General features: G+C 34.1%; 2 protein-coding genes across 4 annotated transcripts in view; one reads left to right on the top strand and one right to left on the bottom strand.

The window, feature by feature from the left end:
- The window catches only part of TDRD12 (tudor domain containing 12), a 30,687-nt gene extending 24,039 nt beyond the window's left edge, over positions 1 to 6,648 (top strand). The window contains exons 25-31 of one of the 3 annotated variants that reach the window (XR_014886104.1): positions 289 to 343; positions 1,007 to 1,120; positions 1,210 to 1,363; positions 1,456 to 1,522; positions 1,830 to 1,949; positions 4,859 to 4,936; positions 5,976 to 6,648. Coding sequence is in view for 2 of the 3 variants with exons in the window: in XM_085234876.1 (XP_085091002.1) it covers positions 289 to 343; positions 1,007 to 1,120; positions 1,210 to 1,363; positions 1,456 to 1,522; positions 1,830 to 1,915 (476 nt within the window). In the remaining variant the exon portion in view is untranslated. Of the gene's footprint in view, positions 1 to 288; positions 344 to 1,006; positions 1,121 to 1,209; positions 1,383 to 1,455; positions 1,523 to 1,829; positions 2,669 to 4,858; positions 4,937 to 5,975 lie in introns of those variants that run through there. The other 2 variants (XM_085234876.1, XM_085234877.1) reach the window with 2 other exon arrangements.
- Positions 5,053 to 17,141, bottom strand: SLC7A9 (solute carrier family 7 member 9). Its single transcript, XM_010717754.4, has 13 exons — positions 17,008 to 17,141; positions 16,027 to 16,152; positions 14,755 to 14,902; positions 13,590 to 13,832; positions 12,832 to 12,957; positions 12,421 to 12,520; positions 10,877 to 10,921; positions 10,428 to 10,551; positions 8,725 to 8,828; positions 7,841 to 7,937; positions 6,928 to 7,077; positions 6,165 to 6,339; positions 5,053 to 5,293 (listed from the first exon to the last, which is right to left on the bottom strand). Exons 2-13 carry the CDS (start codon positions 16,129 to 16,131, stop codon positions 5,229 to 5,231), a joined length of 1,482 nt encoding a protein of 493 aa, XP_010716056.1. The 5' UTR covers positions 16,132 to 16,152; positions 17,008 to 17,141; the 3' UTR covers positions 5,053 to 5,228.
- Between the last annotated feature and the right edge of the window lie 10 nt (positions 17,142 to 17,151).

Consider the following 17,151-nt stretch of genomic DNA (forward strand, 5'->3'; position numbering starts at 1 on the left):
CAGGGATCTGTTAAACTTATGCTTGGAAGACTGAAAAGACCTTTCTTACCTAAAAAATATGATTTATTTTTTTTAATATCACCTGTAATATTTTCTAGTTGAAACTTCATTTGAATTATTGATGAAATCTTTCTAAGTTGGAATCACCTGACATAAATGCTGGAGTTATGCTTACAGTTGTAATCTGATTGCTAGCAAATTAATTTTATAGTGTTACTGGGGTATTCTGGAAGTACCTGGTTTGTATAGGTAAGTATAGAATATCTTCCTGCATTTCTTATTTTTTAGATGGTGTTGCTCAAACTAAGGAAGCAGAAGACTCTTCACTGCATCAGCAGAAATGGTACAAAAATTCAGTCATTCTTCCTTTTTATTGCGAACTGCCAAACAGGACAGTTATCCTACTGAGATTATTTTGGCAGTAAATAGGTGGTATTACAGGTTGAAATTGGTTGGATTGTTTTCACCAAATACTATCCTATCTGAGCTTTAAACTGTAGCTCCTGCTCTTGTCTCTGCATGTTGGTATTTAATGAGATGAATTGGTTTTATCTTTCTCTTTGTGTTAATATTCTTTGAAAAAATGGGAATAGAATAATATAAATGTCTTCAACAGGAAATTATGGCCCACTTTAATTTTTTTCAATGAATCCCTTATCCCTATTGCTTTGTAGATAGAACAGTGTATGTTAACTTCTAATTTCAAGATTAGACTATCATACTGTCCTTGCATGAGGCAGTATGGTTTATTCCTTTGGAATGCAGCTTGTCTCCTGACTGGAACTATAACAGGTGTTCTGCTCCAACGACTGAGATGACAGTGCTTTTGTAGCAGACTGGGCTGGCATCTTGATATGCTTTTCTGTCATTGTTATTCAGTCAGTCTGTTAGGGTTTGAGTATGCATACAGGTGCTGTTTGTTGGCATCCTGGTGTGAGAATCTTGGCTGTAGTTAAGGCAGCTTATTTTCTATTTTTGGACTAACTCCAATTAAACTTTATTATAGTTTCTATCCAAAAATAAAATGGTTTGAAAATGAAGAGGCTGTTACAGTGAAGGTTCGAATAGCGAGGATAGCTGACTATAAATGTGAATTCTCTGAGGAAAAGGTAATTTTCAGGTAGGTTTAAGAAACTTAAGTTTAATAAACACGAAGTTCAGCTATTAGCTTGCATTTAATTTTTTTAATTTCTTTTTTTTATAATATAGTGCCTGCTCAGAAGGCAAATTTTACTTGGCTGATATGGAACTGTATCAGTGTATACTTACAGAAAAGTCTGCATGTGTGATTAAGGATAAAGAGGCTATTATTGTCCTCAGAAAAGAGAAAAAAGGAGCATGGTGCAAGTTACTAAAGAACAAGGTGAAGTGGAAATTAACTTGATAATCACTGAATGTTCCCAACATACTATCTGTTTTTAAGTTCAGATATTTCAGACTGTTTTTTGTTAACAGAATCCTCATGTGTCTTTTGACTTTGATTACTGGGAAGATTCTGAAGACAAAAGCCCTTTTCCAGTTGGTAAGGAATGAACAAATAAGTGCTTACTGTGCATGAAATAATTTGCATCCAGATTTGCATTTTATTTAAATAACTGAGTTATTTCATATACATAACTCTTGTTCAACTCCAGAAACACGTGAGAGAACCTCTACTAGCAAACCACTATTTTTTTTTTTCTGTCAGAGTACCATAGAAAGAAAGCATTTTAGCCCAATGTCTTGTAGTGTTTTGGTCTAGTCTGTAGCCAGAAGGGCTGCTAATTTTTGTTTTGAAGCTCTTGGTTTGTCTTGCTTTATGAGTATTATGCTTTGTTAATTACTTCTAGGTACTAAAAAGCTGCATCGCACTGCTGCAGTGGCAGAAGAGCTGGTTGACTTTTCAGAAGACAGTGGTGCAGAAAGTGATGAGTAATTGGGACATGTGTCTATTTTTTGTTTCTGTTAAGGTTAATATTGTAAAGTAGTATCTGTTGCATGACAATTACTCCCAAAATTGATGGAACTAAATGTATAGATTGCAGAATTGTCTTTAATTTTAGGAGGAAGATGGTAAGCAAAGACTTGACTTGGGTTCTAAGCATCTGGAGAAATATTCTACATGATAACTTCATATATATGTATTCCAGTGTCTTCACTTTAGAACTTTTGGCTTTAATGATTTTGTGCAAATACGTATATGTATTTAAATTAATTAAAGAGCTTCTAATTTACCTTTCTGAGTTTGCTGTGGTAGCAGTAGATAATTTTTTGCAGTTTAATAAGTTCTGATTGTTTCTATTGTAAATGTCCATGTGCATGGAAATCATCAGCTTTGTAACTGCCTGTTTGTCAGTTCTGCACAAATAAATTCAGATGGCAATTTTCCTTTGACTGCAAATACTTTGACTTGTTATAAAATACAATTCTGTTTGGTAACTATAGTAGCTATCTACTGTACGACATCAATGGAATTAATGCCATGATGGAATATTCAATGTTTATTTTCAATGTCATGATTCCACTTTTCCTGAATTCTTTTTCTTATTTCACGTTCTGTCACTTCTGAAACTCATCTCGTCTGTGGAATCTTGTCTGCCTATCCCAACGGCTTTGCACTTCTATATGTAATCTTTCAGTAAATAGTTTTTCACTGTTATATTTGTACACATTAAAAATAATAATCCCACAGTGATGTAGTAATGTAATAGCTATTCATAATACATGAAACTAGTGCATCTCTTTTCATCTGTAAGTCTTCAAAACATGTAGTTCCACTGGAGAAACAGACATGATGGTTTAGGATAGAAATTTTACAGACTTATTTTGAGAGTCTAACTTTTGTTGCATTTTTAATGAGGAAGAATATACTTGCTATTTGGAAACTTCAGCATGCCCTTGATAATATCTTTGAGACAGATTTTTTTTTTTAACATGCTAACAGAATTTTTTTAGTATTTGTATATTGTATATAATTAAGATTTCTGAATATTTAAGAATACTTCTGATGTCAGTGGGAAACTAGCGTGTGTCAATAAGTTGTGGTAATAGCAATTAAATATTGAGAAACACATACTTTAAAAAATTGTAATACCCTTGGGAATCTGATTATAGTGAGCTTAGCTTATAAGCTTTGCCTGTGCTCAGGACAGATACTGGCAACGCTGCAGTAGTTTTGAATGTACTTACTTAGTAACTAATGCACCTGTATTTTTGGTCTTGTTCTGCATTGTAATGGGAAGAGGAGACTGTCAAATGACTGAAATAGTGATTGGACAGGAGGTTTTCTTTCTTTGTGCATTTTGTCTGACTTGTCTGATATCTAAATACAGTATTAGATGGCTTTTTAATAGGCATAGTAAGTAATATCTAATGTTTGTTTGAAAAGTGGGGCACCCTACTTCAGGTAAAAGCAGAAGGTGTCTTTAGCCCTGCATTCTTAACAGGTACCAAAAGCCAGTATATGAAGAACAATGTAAAGAATATAGCATTAATTTCCAGAAATGTTATTTTGGCCTCTAGCAATTTCTGATCAGGATTTTCATGAGGATGAGGTTCTCTCTGGACTTGCTGTTTCTTGAGCTATGTCAATTCCTAACGTTTCTCCTGCACTAAGGAACTCAATAGTATTAAATACTTGCATTCTGAAGCCATCCCTGCTCTGTTGTCTTGATGTTCTGTACCTTCAAGATGCAACAGTAACAAATACCTTGCTTTTCCCACTTTACAAGAAAGTAAGATACAAGGTTTCTGTTGTTTTCCTCTCCACCCCCAATCAGGTATGTTTTTTAACCTTGAAAATGATAGTAGGTGGAGTCATTCATTACAGGGGGAAAAAAAAAAAAAAGTATTTTATTTTTGGTTCTTCTCTGAACTTTATAGTTCTTTCATTTGGGGTCATATTTTTGTCAACTAGGAGAGGCAGTAACAGCAGTGTGAGTAGGACGAAATGCAGTATTTGGTATATGTTTCATATGTAATGAATGAGAATTTTATTTTGCTTTTCTTTTCCCCTTGCTTTTCTTCGTCATTTTTGAGCTTTTTTGTTAGTTCTGCCCTGACTGCGTGTAGAGATATTTTCATGATTCTAACCACAAAATCTACTCCAAGATTTTACATATCATTACATGATATGTACTTTTGGTGTTGTTCATCCATCTAGGTAAATGCAAAGTGAGATATGCAGGAATATAAGATTTTTATTCATTTCTTTGTAGCTTCTGTATGATGGAAAAAGCTTCCTTAGTTGAATTCACTAGGCTATCATTAGTATGAACTTCTGTTGTTAAGCCATTTGTTTAGCATTCCTGTGTTATTTATTTAAAATGAGCATACTTAAAAGTTGTCGAGGGCTTAGCTTTCAGTATTTTGAACAGTCTTTGTTAAATTAATCACTTAAAAACATTGACAAATTACTTGAGAAAATTCCTTATCTATTTACTGTAGGGAATACAGTAAGTAAAGGAGATTAACCAAAAACCCATCTGTCTCTTGATCAGAGAAACTGAAAGCTGCATACTCACATATATGGATGTAGAATCTATTTTTTCAATTTCATTTTTGGCAGCTACAAAAGGGAGCATTTGTAGAATGGTGAAATTAGTCCTATTAAGTCACATTCATGCTGAGTGATAGCTTATGTTGCATTTACTTGGTGTTCTATTCCTTAGATGGCATGGGAGAAAATGAATATACCTGAGAAATTAAGCCTTAATTGATGACTTGTGTTAGTTTTTTGATTGTTTTTTTGTTCTCTGATGTGATGTTTGTTCATACTCCAGTCCCTCAGCCTTGAAGTTTTTTGATGACCAGTAAACACTGGTCTGAGAAACTAAAGATAGTCTGTTTTTTGTCTCTGCTGTTTTTGTGTGGCTTGTAGGTGTTGCTGCAAATGAGCTGCTGTGTTTACCTGTTCTTTGAGCAGGAAGAAAAGAGAGGTTCTGACCAAATGCTACTGGTAAGTTTTATTGTCATTTTAATTGAGAAGTCCTTATTTTAAGTGTTACTAGTGCAGAAAAGAAAGACAAGCTTAACATATTAGCAAGCAATGAAAAAGGCTTTGCTGTATACTAATTTGGCTCAGAAATCTTTTATTCTTTATATTTAATGTACTTCACATACTAAGCACTGCAAAAATGCTGCACACGAGTATGAACATACCAATTCAGAAAGTTTAAGTGTGCCCCAAACTGAATGGAATCTCCTTCAACTGATGTAGCACTTAAAAACACTTTATCACACAAAATATTTTATTCTGCAACTTCCTCTGGTGGAACAACTTCCAAAAGCATCTGAAGGTGCATAGTGATGGGGTCTGGGAAGGAAATGAATTATTAGAAGCCTTCTCGGGGAAAAAAAGTATTTATATTCTGATTAATAAAATTTTTCTTAGTTAAAAATATTCTTTGAAGTTGTTGTGTGTCTTCTCATATCTAAAATTTAAATAAGGGTGGGAAATTGAAACAAGCTAAAATACTCTAGGGTTTCTAAACTTTTTATAGAGTGAACTGTTTCTAACTGCATAATTATGTAATGGGTAATAACTCAGGTCGGGGGAGAAATGCATTTTTTTTGTCTGTAGAACTGTTAATTCTGCTTTCTGTAGCTGTTTTCCTCTTAGAAATTCCTGCATATCACAGTTTTTGAGAGATTACAGAGTTCCTTTTGAGATTAAGCAAAATCATTTTATAAATGATTACACTGCTTGCAGCTTTCAGTTTGCTCAACAGCATTGATTAAGACCAATATTAATGCTGACGTTGTGCTTAGTAAGCATAGTGAAACTGATAACTTGAGCCAACAGCGAAGTGCTCTGTGGCACACGAATATTTGCTGCTCTCTAATTAAGAACTACAGGAACTTTCTGAAAAGCTAACATTACAGTTAAAGTAGTTCTATTTATTTAAAAAGTGCTTCTTTGTGTTACTACTGCAGTGTATAGACCTGCAAACTAAGTTTCTTTGTTGCTTTAAGTTGGACATCCTTTTCTTTTGCAGAAATGAATAAAACGCTCTTCAGTGACACGCAGTGAGCTCTACTAACTTATCTGTCTGGAAGATTGCCTCCCTTTTTGTTCCCTGCACTATATGATTTAGTTGGCATAGACCATAAAAAGAGTTCTGTTGGAGTAGTTACTGTAAAGCTTAAGAATGTTCTGTTGAATTTGGCAATTGAGGTATACTTACCTGATATTTTTTGGGACCACTTGAACTTGAAATGAACGAAAAGTACATAAAATATAAGTCCACTTAGTATAAATAAAACACAGTACAAATAGGCCAGTTCAGGTGCGGTGATGATTGGTGCCAGAACCAATAAAATGGATATTAATGTCACTATAACTGGAATGACAATAGGTATCTGCAAGTTTAAAAAATAAATAAATAAATGATAATAATATTCACAAAAATACTTAGTGAGTTGTTTTACAGTTCTTACAGAAATTGCATATATGAGAGGCAGATTTTTGTTGCCTTATGACATTTCTGGAACTAGATCTGGCAATTAAAATAGCAAGAATGTGGATAGAGGAGGTCTTTTAAGTAATTTAAAAATCTCTTTATATTGCTAATTGCAGTGTAGTAATTCACATGTGTTTTAATGGATTTGGGACTTTACTCCAGTGTAGTGAACTCTGAACCTGTCTTTTGTGTCTGCTGACTGTAGGTTCCCATCCCTGAAAATCTGAAACGGAGCTTCTACCTGTGGTCTGTGTGTGTGTAAAAAAAAAAATAATAAAATATATATATATATAAACATTGCATGGGTTGCTTTGAGTCTTTGAGCTTTGTCCTGGTGTGAGACTTGAAGGAGCTACAAATAAATGGCTAAACTTCATGTGGGGCAGAGGCCTCTGCCTCAGGATGTTGTGTAAGTATCCAGACTTCTAGAATTAGTTTATGCTATTTATGGAAACATAAGAAAAGCCATACTGAATGCTGAACTTACCTTGATTGGTCTCTTGAGTTCCTTTCTTGTAAACCTCATAACAATAAGTGCAAATACACTTAAACCGTAAAATATCCAGACCGCAAAACTAAAATAGTTTATGAGTGTGTTAATGTCACCAGGGATAATATAAATAATAGTAATAGCCCCCTAAAAACAAAAACAAGAGTTAGCATAGCCTATTATTAAAGATTGAACTACACTTGTGTCCCTGTATGGGTGTATGTTTATAGCATTCAGAGCCTGATTTCTGTGTGCTTTTGCTTAAATATTTGAGTACAAGGGAATTGCAGCTACTTGTGTGAAGCTTAAACTCTGTTTTAAGTTAAAAGACTTAAATTGTGTGTACTCATTCATTTTGTTGTTGACTGTCCGTGTGGAAGGAAGGGACTATTTAAATGTGTTTTTTTAGGTAGTGAATTTACTGGGAGTGGATGGAGCAATAAAATTGAGTTTATCTGGTTTAACCTTTATGTAAACAGATAAAGTATAAAAATAGTCTAGTTTTATTTTAAAATACATTTACTAAGCGTAGAGAAGTCTTTTTAAATGGAGAGATGTAAATGCATCCTTAAGAGGAGGGAATGCAGCAGGAAATATTCTACAGGCATCCTATGAAGTAAAGAATTTGCCAATATTTTAATGTTTTTTTTTGGTTTAACTTTCATACTATGGATTCATAGCATTTTGATTTGAAAATTCATCTGTGGAATGGAACTTTTCAAATTAAGGAGTTGCTGCTCTTCTGCTGTCTTTTTTTCCCCTAATACTTAGTAATACTGTCATCTGTAGTCATATACAGATCCTAATCCCACAGAGATTCAAAGATGTGTCAAGACTGCTGGTAGGAAATTTTTAAAGTGCTTGCTAACATTTTGGTCATAATTTCTCTGTACTTAGGGTGTATACTTACATAAAATATGATAGCAGGTGCTGGTGTTAAGCGCTTAACGCTGATGTAAGAGAGCACCTTTAGCATGTGCCCTTCACGGCCTGCTACATAAACAAGTCTGGAAAAAAAAAAAAACAAAGGCCAGGCAAGCTTGTTAGCCTGGTGGAGATAAAGTGGGTTCACTTCTCCAGAAAGAGGAAGGGCAGAGTACCATTGATCTTAAGATTTGTTTTTATTGTGCAACTGCATTTGAATTGAGTTTCCTCTAGTGTGCATCACTATTTCCTTTCATATACAGTGGTATTTAGGGAATATTGTAGTAAACTGGAATAGTGGAAATAACTGATATTAATGCACAGAACTTGAAACTAATTCTGTTTTCAGTCATTAGTTTTTCACATTTCATTTATCCGGAATTGTTTTGGAAAAAAAATTTAGTGCTTGTGTCTTATTAAAGAGTATTTGTTTTAATTTTTTTCTATATCAAAGAACCTTGACAGCCTTCTCTTAAAGTCTGTACAATCCTATCGTGTTCAGATAGTATACATTTTCTATGAAATAGTAAATAGCAATGTTGAGCAATAGATCTAAAGGAGCAGCTACTTTTTCAAGTTCTTATTTTGACTATTAATTCTGTAGTCACGTTCTAATTCTTAATCTTTTTTTGTTTGCTTAATGATTTGCTTTAAATTCAGCCAGGAAAAAAAAAGCTCTACCTACTTTGAAATGAAGAGGTTTTTTCAAATCTGTATAGTGATTGCTTCTTTTTGCAAAATGTACTGCGGCTAGATTTGCAAGTACTTCAGTTATTTTCTCTCTATATTTATTCTGGTTGAATATAAATACATTATTTTTTTTTCACTCTTCAAAAAAATAATTTTAAGTTATTTGGAATGGAAGCTTACCTGCCTGCAGTAAAACATACCCCATTGGCAGATCCAATTGTAGAAAAGGCCACAAAGAGAGGAATTATCCAGGAGGCTGGATAAAGGACTCTGTCTCCAAACGTCTGGGATATGGGATTAAAATTAATCATTTTTGTTATTTTAACTGCATCTTGAAATATTAAAATGTTGGTGCCACTTCAAAAATAGACTGTATTTTTAACAATGTTTTTGACGCAGCATATGTAGGAAACACTGGGAGACTGATGTGAAAAAATACATTAAAATTCTGTTTAAGGCTTGGTTTGGGGATGTCTGCAAAACAAAAGATATGATTGCTGCAGAGATTGCTGTAGATGTACAACCTACAGAGAAAGATGTTACATCTCCACTACCATTATTGTTCTGAGGCATTACTGTGGGTGAAAACATGAAGGACAAACTTGTAAAGTTTGCAAAGTTCCTGCACCTTGTTATATTGGTAGTTTCTACTTGATGCATTGGGACTAATGTAGATACATTGGTCTGCTGTAAGGGAATTTAAATTAAAACTTGGACAGGAGGGACATTTTGGATTTGTATTTAGCAGCTGATTAACTTTTAAGTAAGTCAAGCATAAGGAGTTGTACTTCTGCTCAAGCTTACTATCAAAGTATAGTTGCTTTATCCAGTAGCAGGGTACTCACTAGCATTAAGCAATGAAGCTACTTCTAGAGATGTGTTCATACAGAGCACTCACTCTGCTTTTTGCTGCGTTACTTTTGTACTGCCCAGTAGCAGTTGAGATTCTCTTTGTCTCATCACTTCATAGCTAGTTCTGTGCTAGCTTACCATAGGTGGTGAGCTTAGCGAGAGAAGTGATCTTTATCAGCATTATACTTTGGATTAGGAACTATACCTCTTGATTGAGGAAAAACAAAGATAACTAAATTGCATCAAAATTATGTTTTATAAGATTTCCATGCGATTGAATATTTTTATGTTAATGTACTTCTTAATTGTGTTAAACTGCCTTCTGCATGCATATGAGGTGCTCTTTGTTTTTACATAAAACTAACAATGGAAAATTGCTGCAAGACACTGATCAGTGGTTTGGAAGCCGGATCCCCCTGGAAAATGTAATGAGTGGAACTGGAGGGACAGATGTATTTATGTAAGTTTCTAAAATCTTAGGAATAATCTTTAAAGAACTTTGTCAATTGTATGATCTTGCAGAAATGAAAAAATGATTTCTCTTAATCATGTTAAGTTAAAATTGGATCTAATGAGGAAGTGACCTACAGCCAACTGTTATCTTCAGAATGATAAGGTCTAATCTACTCATTTTGCATGTTCTGTTTCTTTGAACTACTGGAAACACTGTCAAGGATAAAGTAGCAGTTATTTTTCCATATACTTTTTAGTACTTATGGGGGGAAAAAAAAAAAAAGTTACTGAGCTGTAGCCCTTACAGAATGTTACCTCAAAGACTGCATTACTTTTGCTTGCATTTTTTTCCTTGGTATATGATGAAGCATTTTAAATTAGTCATTGTATAATTTTTTTATTAAGAAGACAACAGGAGTGGGGGAATCAAGGTGTGAGGCTGACAGTTCACAACTAAATTCTATCTTAAATTTACATCTTGCTTTTTATTCATTTGTTACTGCGGAAGAAGCCCGTAGTGCACACAGCCTTCTTCAAATGCTTTTATTTAAAATAATAATAATAATAATGAGACTTACCACAGCAACTGCCTGGGACTGCAGGAGTTCTGTTGAAGTCATTGTGGTGAAATATGAAATGTTTATCAAAATGTAACAAACTGTAACCAGGGGGATTCCAATAATTATAGATAGTGGTAGGTTTCTAAAGAATGCAAAAGTAAGACTTCATTAGCATTGCTGTGTCATTGGCATTGTTACTGCAGTGAACTGGACTCTTTTTCCCCAGATATTCTTCAGGTATGTTTACGTTCCTTTACTGTAGAGCAACAGAAATCTGGATTGAAAAAAAATTGAAAAAGGAAATCGCATTTATGAAAGCCAGAATGTATGATAGCTCTTTGTCTGCTAGTACTCAAACTTTGAGTAAGCATTCCTTTTGAAGTCAAGCCAAAATAAGTGCTAGCCTGTACAAAAATAGATTTTTGTTTTATTGCTAGAAATACAACTTTCGTGTGTATTTCTTTTACCTGTAAGGATTCTTCAGTTCTTCTGTGATATAATTGAGTTGATTCCTGGAAATAAAGACATTAGCAAGATGTTACTAGCAATCAGATGTTACTTCCTGTTGCTGTTTGCCTTTCCAGTTTAAAAAAAATTAAACTGTGGTCAAAAAAAAAAGTATGAGTTTCTTATCCAGGTGTGAGCCTCAAATAACTAACTTTTTCTTCCTTAAAGTTTTGATGCATCCTGCAATTTCAGAAGTGCCTGTATAATTTTGAATTAGATTGTCTTAGCTCCTGGGTATAATGTCCTGGAATAACCAGAAACTTCCTTTGAGCTTCAAGCTTTGTAATATCTAAATCTTTTCAAGTAAAAGTGCTAGCTGACTGTACCCATTGCAAGGACACAAGTTCAAGTCTTTAGCAATATCTCTTTAAGTTACATTGTATACACCTTAAATTGGAATTTACAGTTCCAGATACACATTTTCAGTAGACCACAGACAACATAAAACATTTTGGTTTTTTTTACTCTTCTGCTTCTGAAAACATGAGAAATTCATATTTATAGTTTGCCCGGCAGCTTTTGAAATTTCAGTCCCTGATGGTTTTTGAAATAATTCTTCAGGATTTAGGCAGTAGCTTTCCCTTCCCACCTCTCCCCCCCCCACAAAAAAAAGTCTAGGTAAGTATCTGAAACACAGATGTGCATGCTTGAGTTGAGAGCCTCAAGCTTGGAAAGAGAACCTGAAAGAATAATCAATTTAAATTTGGACTGATATTTTGTCTAAGGTTGTTTTGTTTTTGTTTTTTTTTTTTATTTTGTTTTTTTTAATCTTAGATTTGTACCAGCAGAGCCTCAAGCCAGTTCACATTCCTGTTAGTTCCAGGAAGTGAAATGTATATTCTCTGTACTGTAGCAGAGATTATCTATGTTCCTCAGGTAAATAAGTTTATTCTGATGAAAATAATAGAGGAAAAGTAGTCTTCTGAGTTACTGAATATGGATGCTTTATTTAGAACATGAATGTAAACCTAAAACCTTCCATATTTATGATATTATCTAACTTTTCTTTGTATTAACACAATAGATAACAACAAAATAGATGAGATATACACTGGAAGCTTCTCAGGGAAAGAATTGTTACTATGATAATTCCAACGGAAGATGAAAAAGAAAAGATGTGAAACCATGTCAATTAAAACTTCTAATGCTTACATTCTCTTGTACTAATTGAGTGGTTCATAAAACATGGACTTTAGGGGTAACCTGTAGAGCTTTTGCCTGAACTGATGGAATTAGCTGTTTTTGTCTCTCTCATTACTACAGTATCTAACCACGTTTAGCACTGAGTCAGTAGTCCTATCAGGATCTACTATAAAATTTTTCCCTAGTAAACAGTAACCTGCTGATTTTTTTTTTTTTAACTGAGGATACTGTTCTTTGTCCACAGTTCATTAAGAGATTATTTATGAAAATTTAGATGTTAACTTACATCTTGTGAGTCCTACTGGAGGAGAGAGTTAAGGCTGTTAAACTGTAACTGTTAACACTGGTAAAGATACCTTACCATCCATCATATGCCCAGAGTCCATTGTAGAATGCCAAACCAATAGAGCTAACAGAAATTTTACTGTCCTTGAAAGAATCTTGAAAGTTTTGGGTTTTTCCTGGAAATAAGACGAATACTAGTGACACAATGTTATAATTTGGCTAATCACCACTAGATGAAGAAAAACTCCAGCATCTCCTGGGTCTTTTGAAACATCTTGTTAAAAAATCAATTAGAATTTTTATGAACTTATTGGTAGTATTGAAATTCTTACCCCACTTCCTCTTAAAGAAAGTACTGTAGTTTTGAAGGGACTTTGGGACACTGAGGAAAGATAACCTTTTTTGTGCCATTTTTGTCAGTAGGAAATTCTTAAAGATCACAGCAGAAACTAAAATAATTGTTGGAAGTGAATGTATATTTGATTACCTTGTGCAAGGAGAACAATCCCACTTATAGCAATGATTGCCACTACTATCATTTTAGCAGCTGTGAGAAAATTCTGGAGATAACTTCCCAGCTTCACACTCAGTGAATTCACTATTGTAATTACCACTAAAAGAAATAAATACATGTCTTGCATTAAATTCGTCAGAGCCGAAAGAAAAATAAGCATTTTTTCCCTTACTCTCTTTAATGCTTTTTCCTCATAGGCTACATATGTAACTTGCGCATTTTTTTAACATGAATGGTTGATTTAAAGTAATGAGGAAAAAGTTATTGAACTAGGTATCTGCCTTTAACAATAACAAAATTATGTACATAGTAACTGCACTGCATTGTGATAAATACAGAAATGTCTTTGCTAACATTTTTTTCTTTTCTGGTCCAGATAAGTGTTTGTTTTATGGCTGTATTTTTCTTGGTAAAGCAGAAACCTAGGCTAGAAGTAAACCATCTATTTTGTGTATTGAGTCAGTGAGTCCTTCCCACAATTACTACTATGTTGTTCCAAAATTAAAATAAATTGCTATTAGTACTTCAAAAATAATAAATAAGAATTAATACTTTGGTCCAAAATAAAACATTGTTCCACAGTTCTGTTCCTTTCAGTGTAGCATTGCCTCCTGCTGTCCTCATAAGAATTAATGTACTGAATTCTTACTGTGCTGAAATGGATGAGGGTAAACAGAAGTTTGGAATTATGGAATTTGTCACTTATAATAATAATAATACAAATGTCTTACCAATGGCAGCTGCTGCAAGGCACTTGATGACTACTGGAGGTGGATCACAACCTGGATAAAAGGGAGCTGATGCATATTCTGCAAAGCTGAGACATATGATAGCAAAGGAACTGGGCTTTATGACAAGCAGGCTTGCCCAAGAAAATAGAAATGCTGGTATTGGGCCAAAGGCCTCCATAAGGTAAGGATATTCTCCTCCTGATTTTGTGATTGTTGTACCAAGTTCAGCAAAACAAAGTGCACCTGAACAACAAGAAATACAGTTGTTATTTTTTTGTTTGGTTTATACCTATCTTAAACTATGGGCTATTTACAGATAGTGCAATTGCAGAAGTAAATAGATATATGTAATGTATCCTTAGTTCTTTTGTGTTTGTGTACGTTTGACTGTGCACATCAGATTTTTAATTGTGAATTGTGAGGATGTGTGTGAGTTTGGGACAATCACTGAACCTTCAGTGACAATCTAGAATTTACTGTTAGTTATGTTTAAGGCTAGTAGATGAAGTACAAAGGTTCTGATTTCATTAAGAGCCAATACTTAACATCAGATGACAACTGCAGTAAGTTGATGTACCTTTTAGAAACTATAGGGAAAAAGATCTTGTTGCACAGTTTTGAAGTAAAATGCCTAGTGAGCTTATCTTTAAAGTACAGTGGCACTCTTAGTTTCATTGTGGTAGTTGGTATCTTACTCAGAAATGATTATTTCTATGCTCTGTATCTGATATAATGAACAATTAATTCCTTCTTCTTTTCCTAATTGAAATATTCTGAGATGCTTAGTACTAAATTTTGTATGATAAAATTAGACTTACACAACTATAAGTGGTATATAATAAGTGGTAGGAATACCAGGCCGCTGCTAGTAAATTTTGCATGTTATTTTGCCTGTGATTTAAGTAGGTGTTCTCTTCATTACAATTAGTTGCTAAAGTGAGCAAGACTTAAATCCTGCTTTAAAAAATAAGCTAAAAACATTATTTATTGTTTTAATAGCTTAAGCTATTGTTTATAAACAATACATTTGTTACAGTCATCAGAGTATTACTGATTTTTGTCTGGGTGCTGTTACCTAATTTGTGAAATGAGTTGTATGCAGACACGGGGTAGTAAATTAAATGATTTAAGCAAAAATTGAAACTTCTGTGTTGACTCCATTTACCTAGTGTTGCCAGAACTCCACAGACTGCCCAGATGGTTAAACAAGGACCCACAGCTCCAACATTGGCAAGTACTGATTTTGGAGAAACAAAGATACCTGAGCCAATAATTGTACCAACGATCATACAGATTCCACTAATTAGGCCCACCTTGAAATAGAAGGAGACATTTTGGTGAAGTAATTTCTAATAACTACTTTTCAGTTTAATATAACAATAGTAATTGACATTAGTGATTTGTTGTTGTAGCTTTCAACGTGAAGTTTCAGCTAACTAATAAACTGGAATTTCTTTTCTTCCAAATACATATATGGCCTGTGGCATGTCAGCTTGCATATTTGTTTTCATAAACCATTCTTAGAATTATTTGGGTCTCAAAATTAACTTTGTATAAGTGAGCAATTATCTTTATTTAACTTAACTGTCACATTTTGATGAACACTTGAATTCTGAATTTTTGTAACTCATAAGATGTGCTTTCTTGGAGGCTTTCTTGTCCTTCTTTAAGCAGTTGCTCTGCTCTCCTTGCTTCAGATATTTTCTGTGCAGAAATTACCTTAATATTGATATGATGAAAAGATCACGTTCTCCAGACTTTGTAGTGATCTGCATATTAGACGAATCTAATAAAACTTCAGGCTCAAAAGTCAATGGCATGGGCATCTTAAATTTTCCTTACTTTATAGCTAGTCTAGTAGCATCAGTATTTTGCCAGTCCAGGTTCTTAGCACCTAAATGAAGCTATGCAGAATATCATTTTCCAGGTTGCATAAACTGAAAGATAAATTACACTTCCCTTTGGGAGTCTTGTCAGAGGTAAAAGTGGCATATCTTTTCTGTAAAAGCATCCGTCACTTTCTGGAGAAGAAAAATTGCCATTTGTCTTTCTGTGCAATTAGCTTTTTAATGGACATATACTCTAACAAATTTGCAGAAGCAGTGAGCTGAACCAACCCTATTCAGCCTCTGAGAAGAATTAGTGAAGTTCATAATATTATGCTGAGCTAAGCAATTCTGAAGTATAAAATACTAAAAAATAATTTAAAGACTTGAAAATTGTATATTCTTTTAATTGTGCTTATATCAGAGCCATATACATAGTTAATGAGTTCATAAAATATAATTCAACCACAGCATGAAGATACCAATACGCTGTTGCAAATAAGAGCAGTTTCAACTTTAGTATGATGATACGTCGTCACAAATACATTCTTACTGCCTCCCTGTGCTAGCCCTTCACTTGCACATATTAAGGAGTGGGTGTTGGCATTTACCTCTTTTTTTAGGTTCGTAGCTTGGGGTTCCTGACTCTGAATGGATTGTCCATCCTCCGTTCTGTTGCCCTGTTCTTTTCTTTTCCTCAAGCTTCCTTCACCCATTTGATTTATTTGTTGAAATATCTAAATAAAGGACAAAAAACCAGTGTAGTCTCTCTCCTTCAAATGCCTCTAGGAGACCAGGTTGATTTCATCTTTCACTTAGAAGTCAGCTTCTTTACTTTTGAAGAGATAGTTTCTGATTTTTGTTAAATTTGGCCTTTTCCTGATTTCTCAGAGATGCAAATATGTTAGACCAGGTGTCATTTCCTGACTGTCTAATTAGCAGGTCTTCGCTTCAAAAAGTGTTGCTGTTCTTCTCTGTGTTGACTTAGGGTGAATGCCTTCTACTGAACATTATATTCTGTTTAGAATTAGACTGTAAACAATTTGACTTCAAAAAAGTCAATTTTAGACTTATGAATGTAGTATTTTCTTGGGAATTTTGCTTGTTTCACACAGTATTAGAATAATATCCATCCTGAAGTAGTGATGGAAATGGAGGTTAAAATAGTTTAGTCCTGATTCCCACTGTTGATTTGGTCAGTCTTCTCTCTCCTTAAATTCTCCACCAGTAATTGTTAGAATCTGAACATGGAATATTGTTTTGCAGCTAAACAGACAGTAATTCAGGTATGCTTCATGTTCAGACAATTCAGCTAGTACCCACTTTTATTGTAGCCTTTTAAATTGATGGAATATCCATCGCGGTACTGCTGGTCTTCAGAAATGTTTCTGCTATAGAGAAATCTGGTTTATGATTTAAAGATTTTAAAAATCAACATAATCTAACTTAAGATCAAGCTATAATGGAAAACTGCCCATGTAAGGAATGCAGGGCTTGGGTCACTGAACTCTTACAGCTTTGTGCCCAACTTCTCTCTTTAAAGTTTTTTGTCTAGAATATGTTATCATCTAGTAATTCATACACTCACTTACCTTATTTGTATTTCTTTGGTGTAATTCACAGATCCAGGGATCTCTGTATAGTGTTTCTTTCCTCTTGTTAGATTTACCAGCCAGATAGAGAGCAACACAGGTCCATGTCCAAAACCAGAATATGCAGAAGCAACAGCAGCTTAA

The sequence above is a fragment of the Meleagris gallopavo genome, chromosome 13, assembly GCF_905368555.1.
Source record: "Meleagris gallopavo chromosome 13, MGAL_WU_HG_1.1, whole genome shotgun sequence".
Classification (NCBI taxonomy): domain Eukaryota; kingdom Metazoa; phylum Chordata; class Aves; order Galliformes; family Phasianidae; genus Meleagris; species Meleagris gallopavo.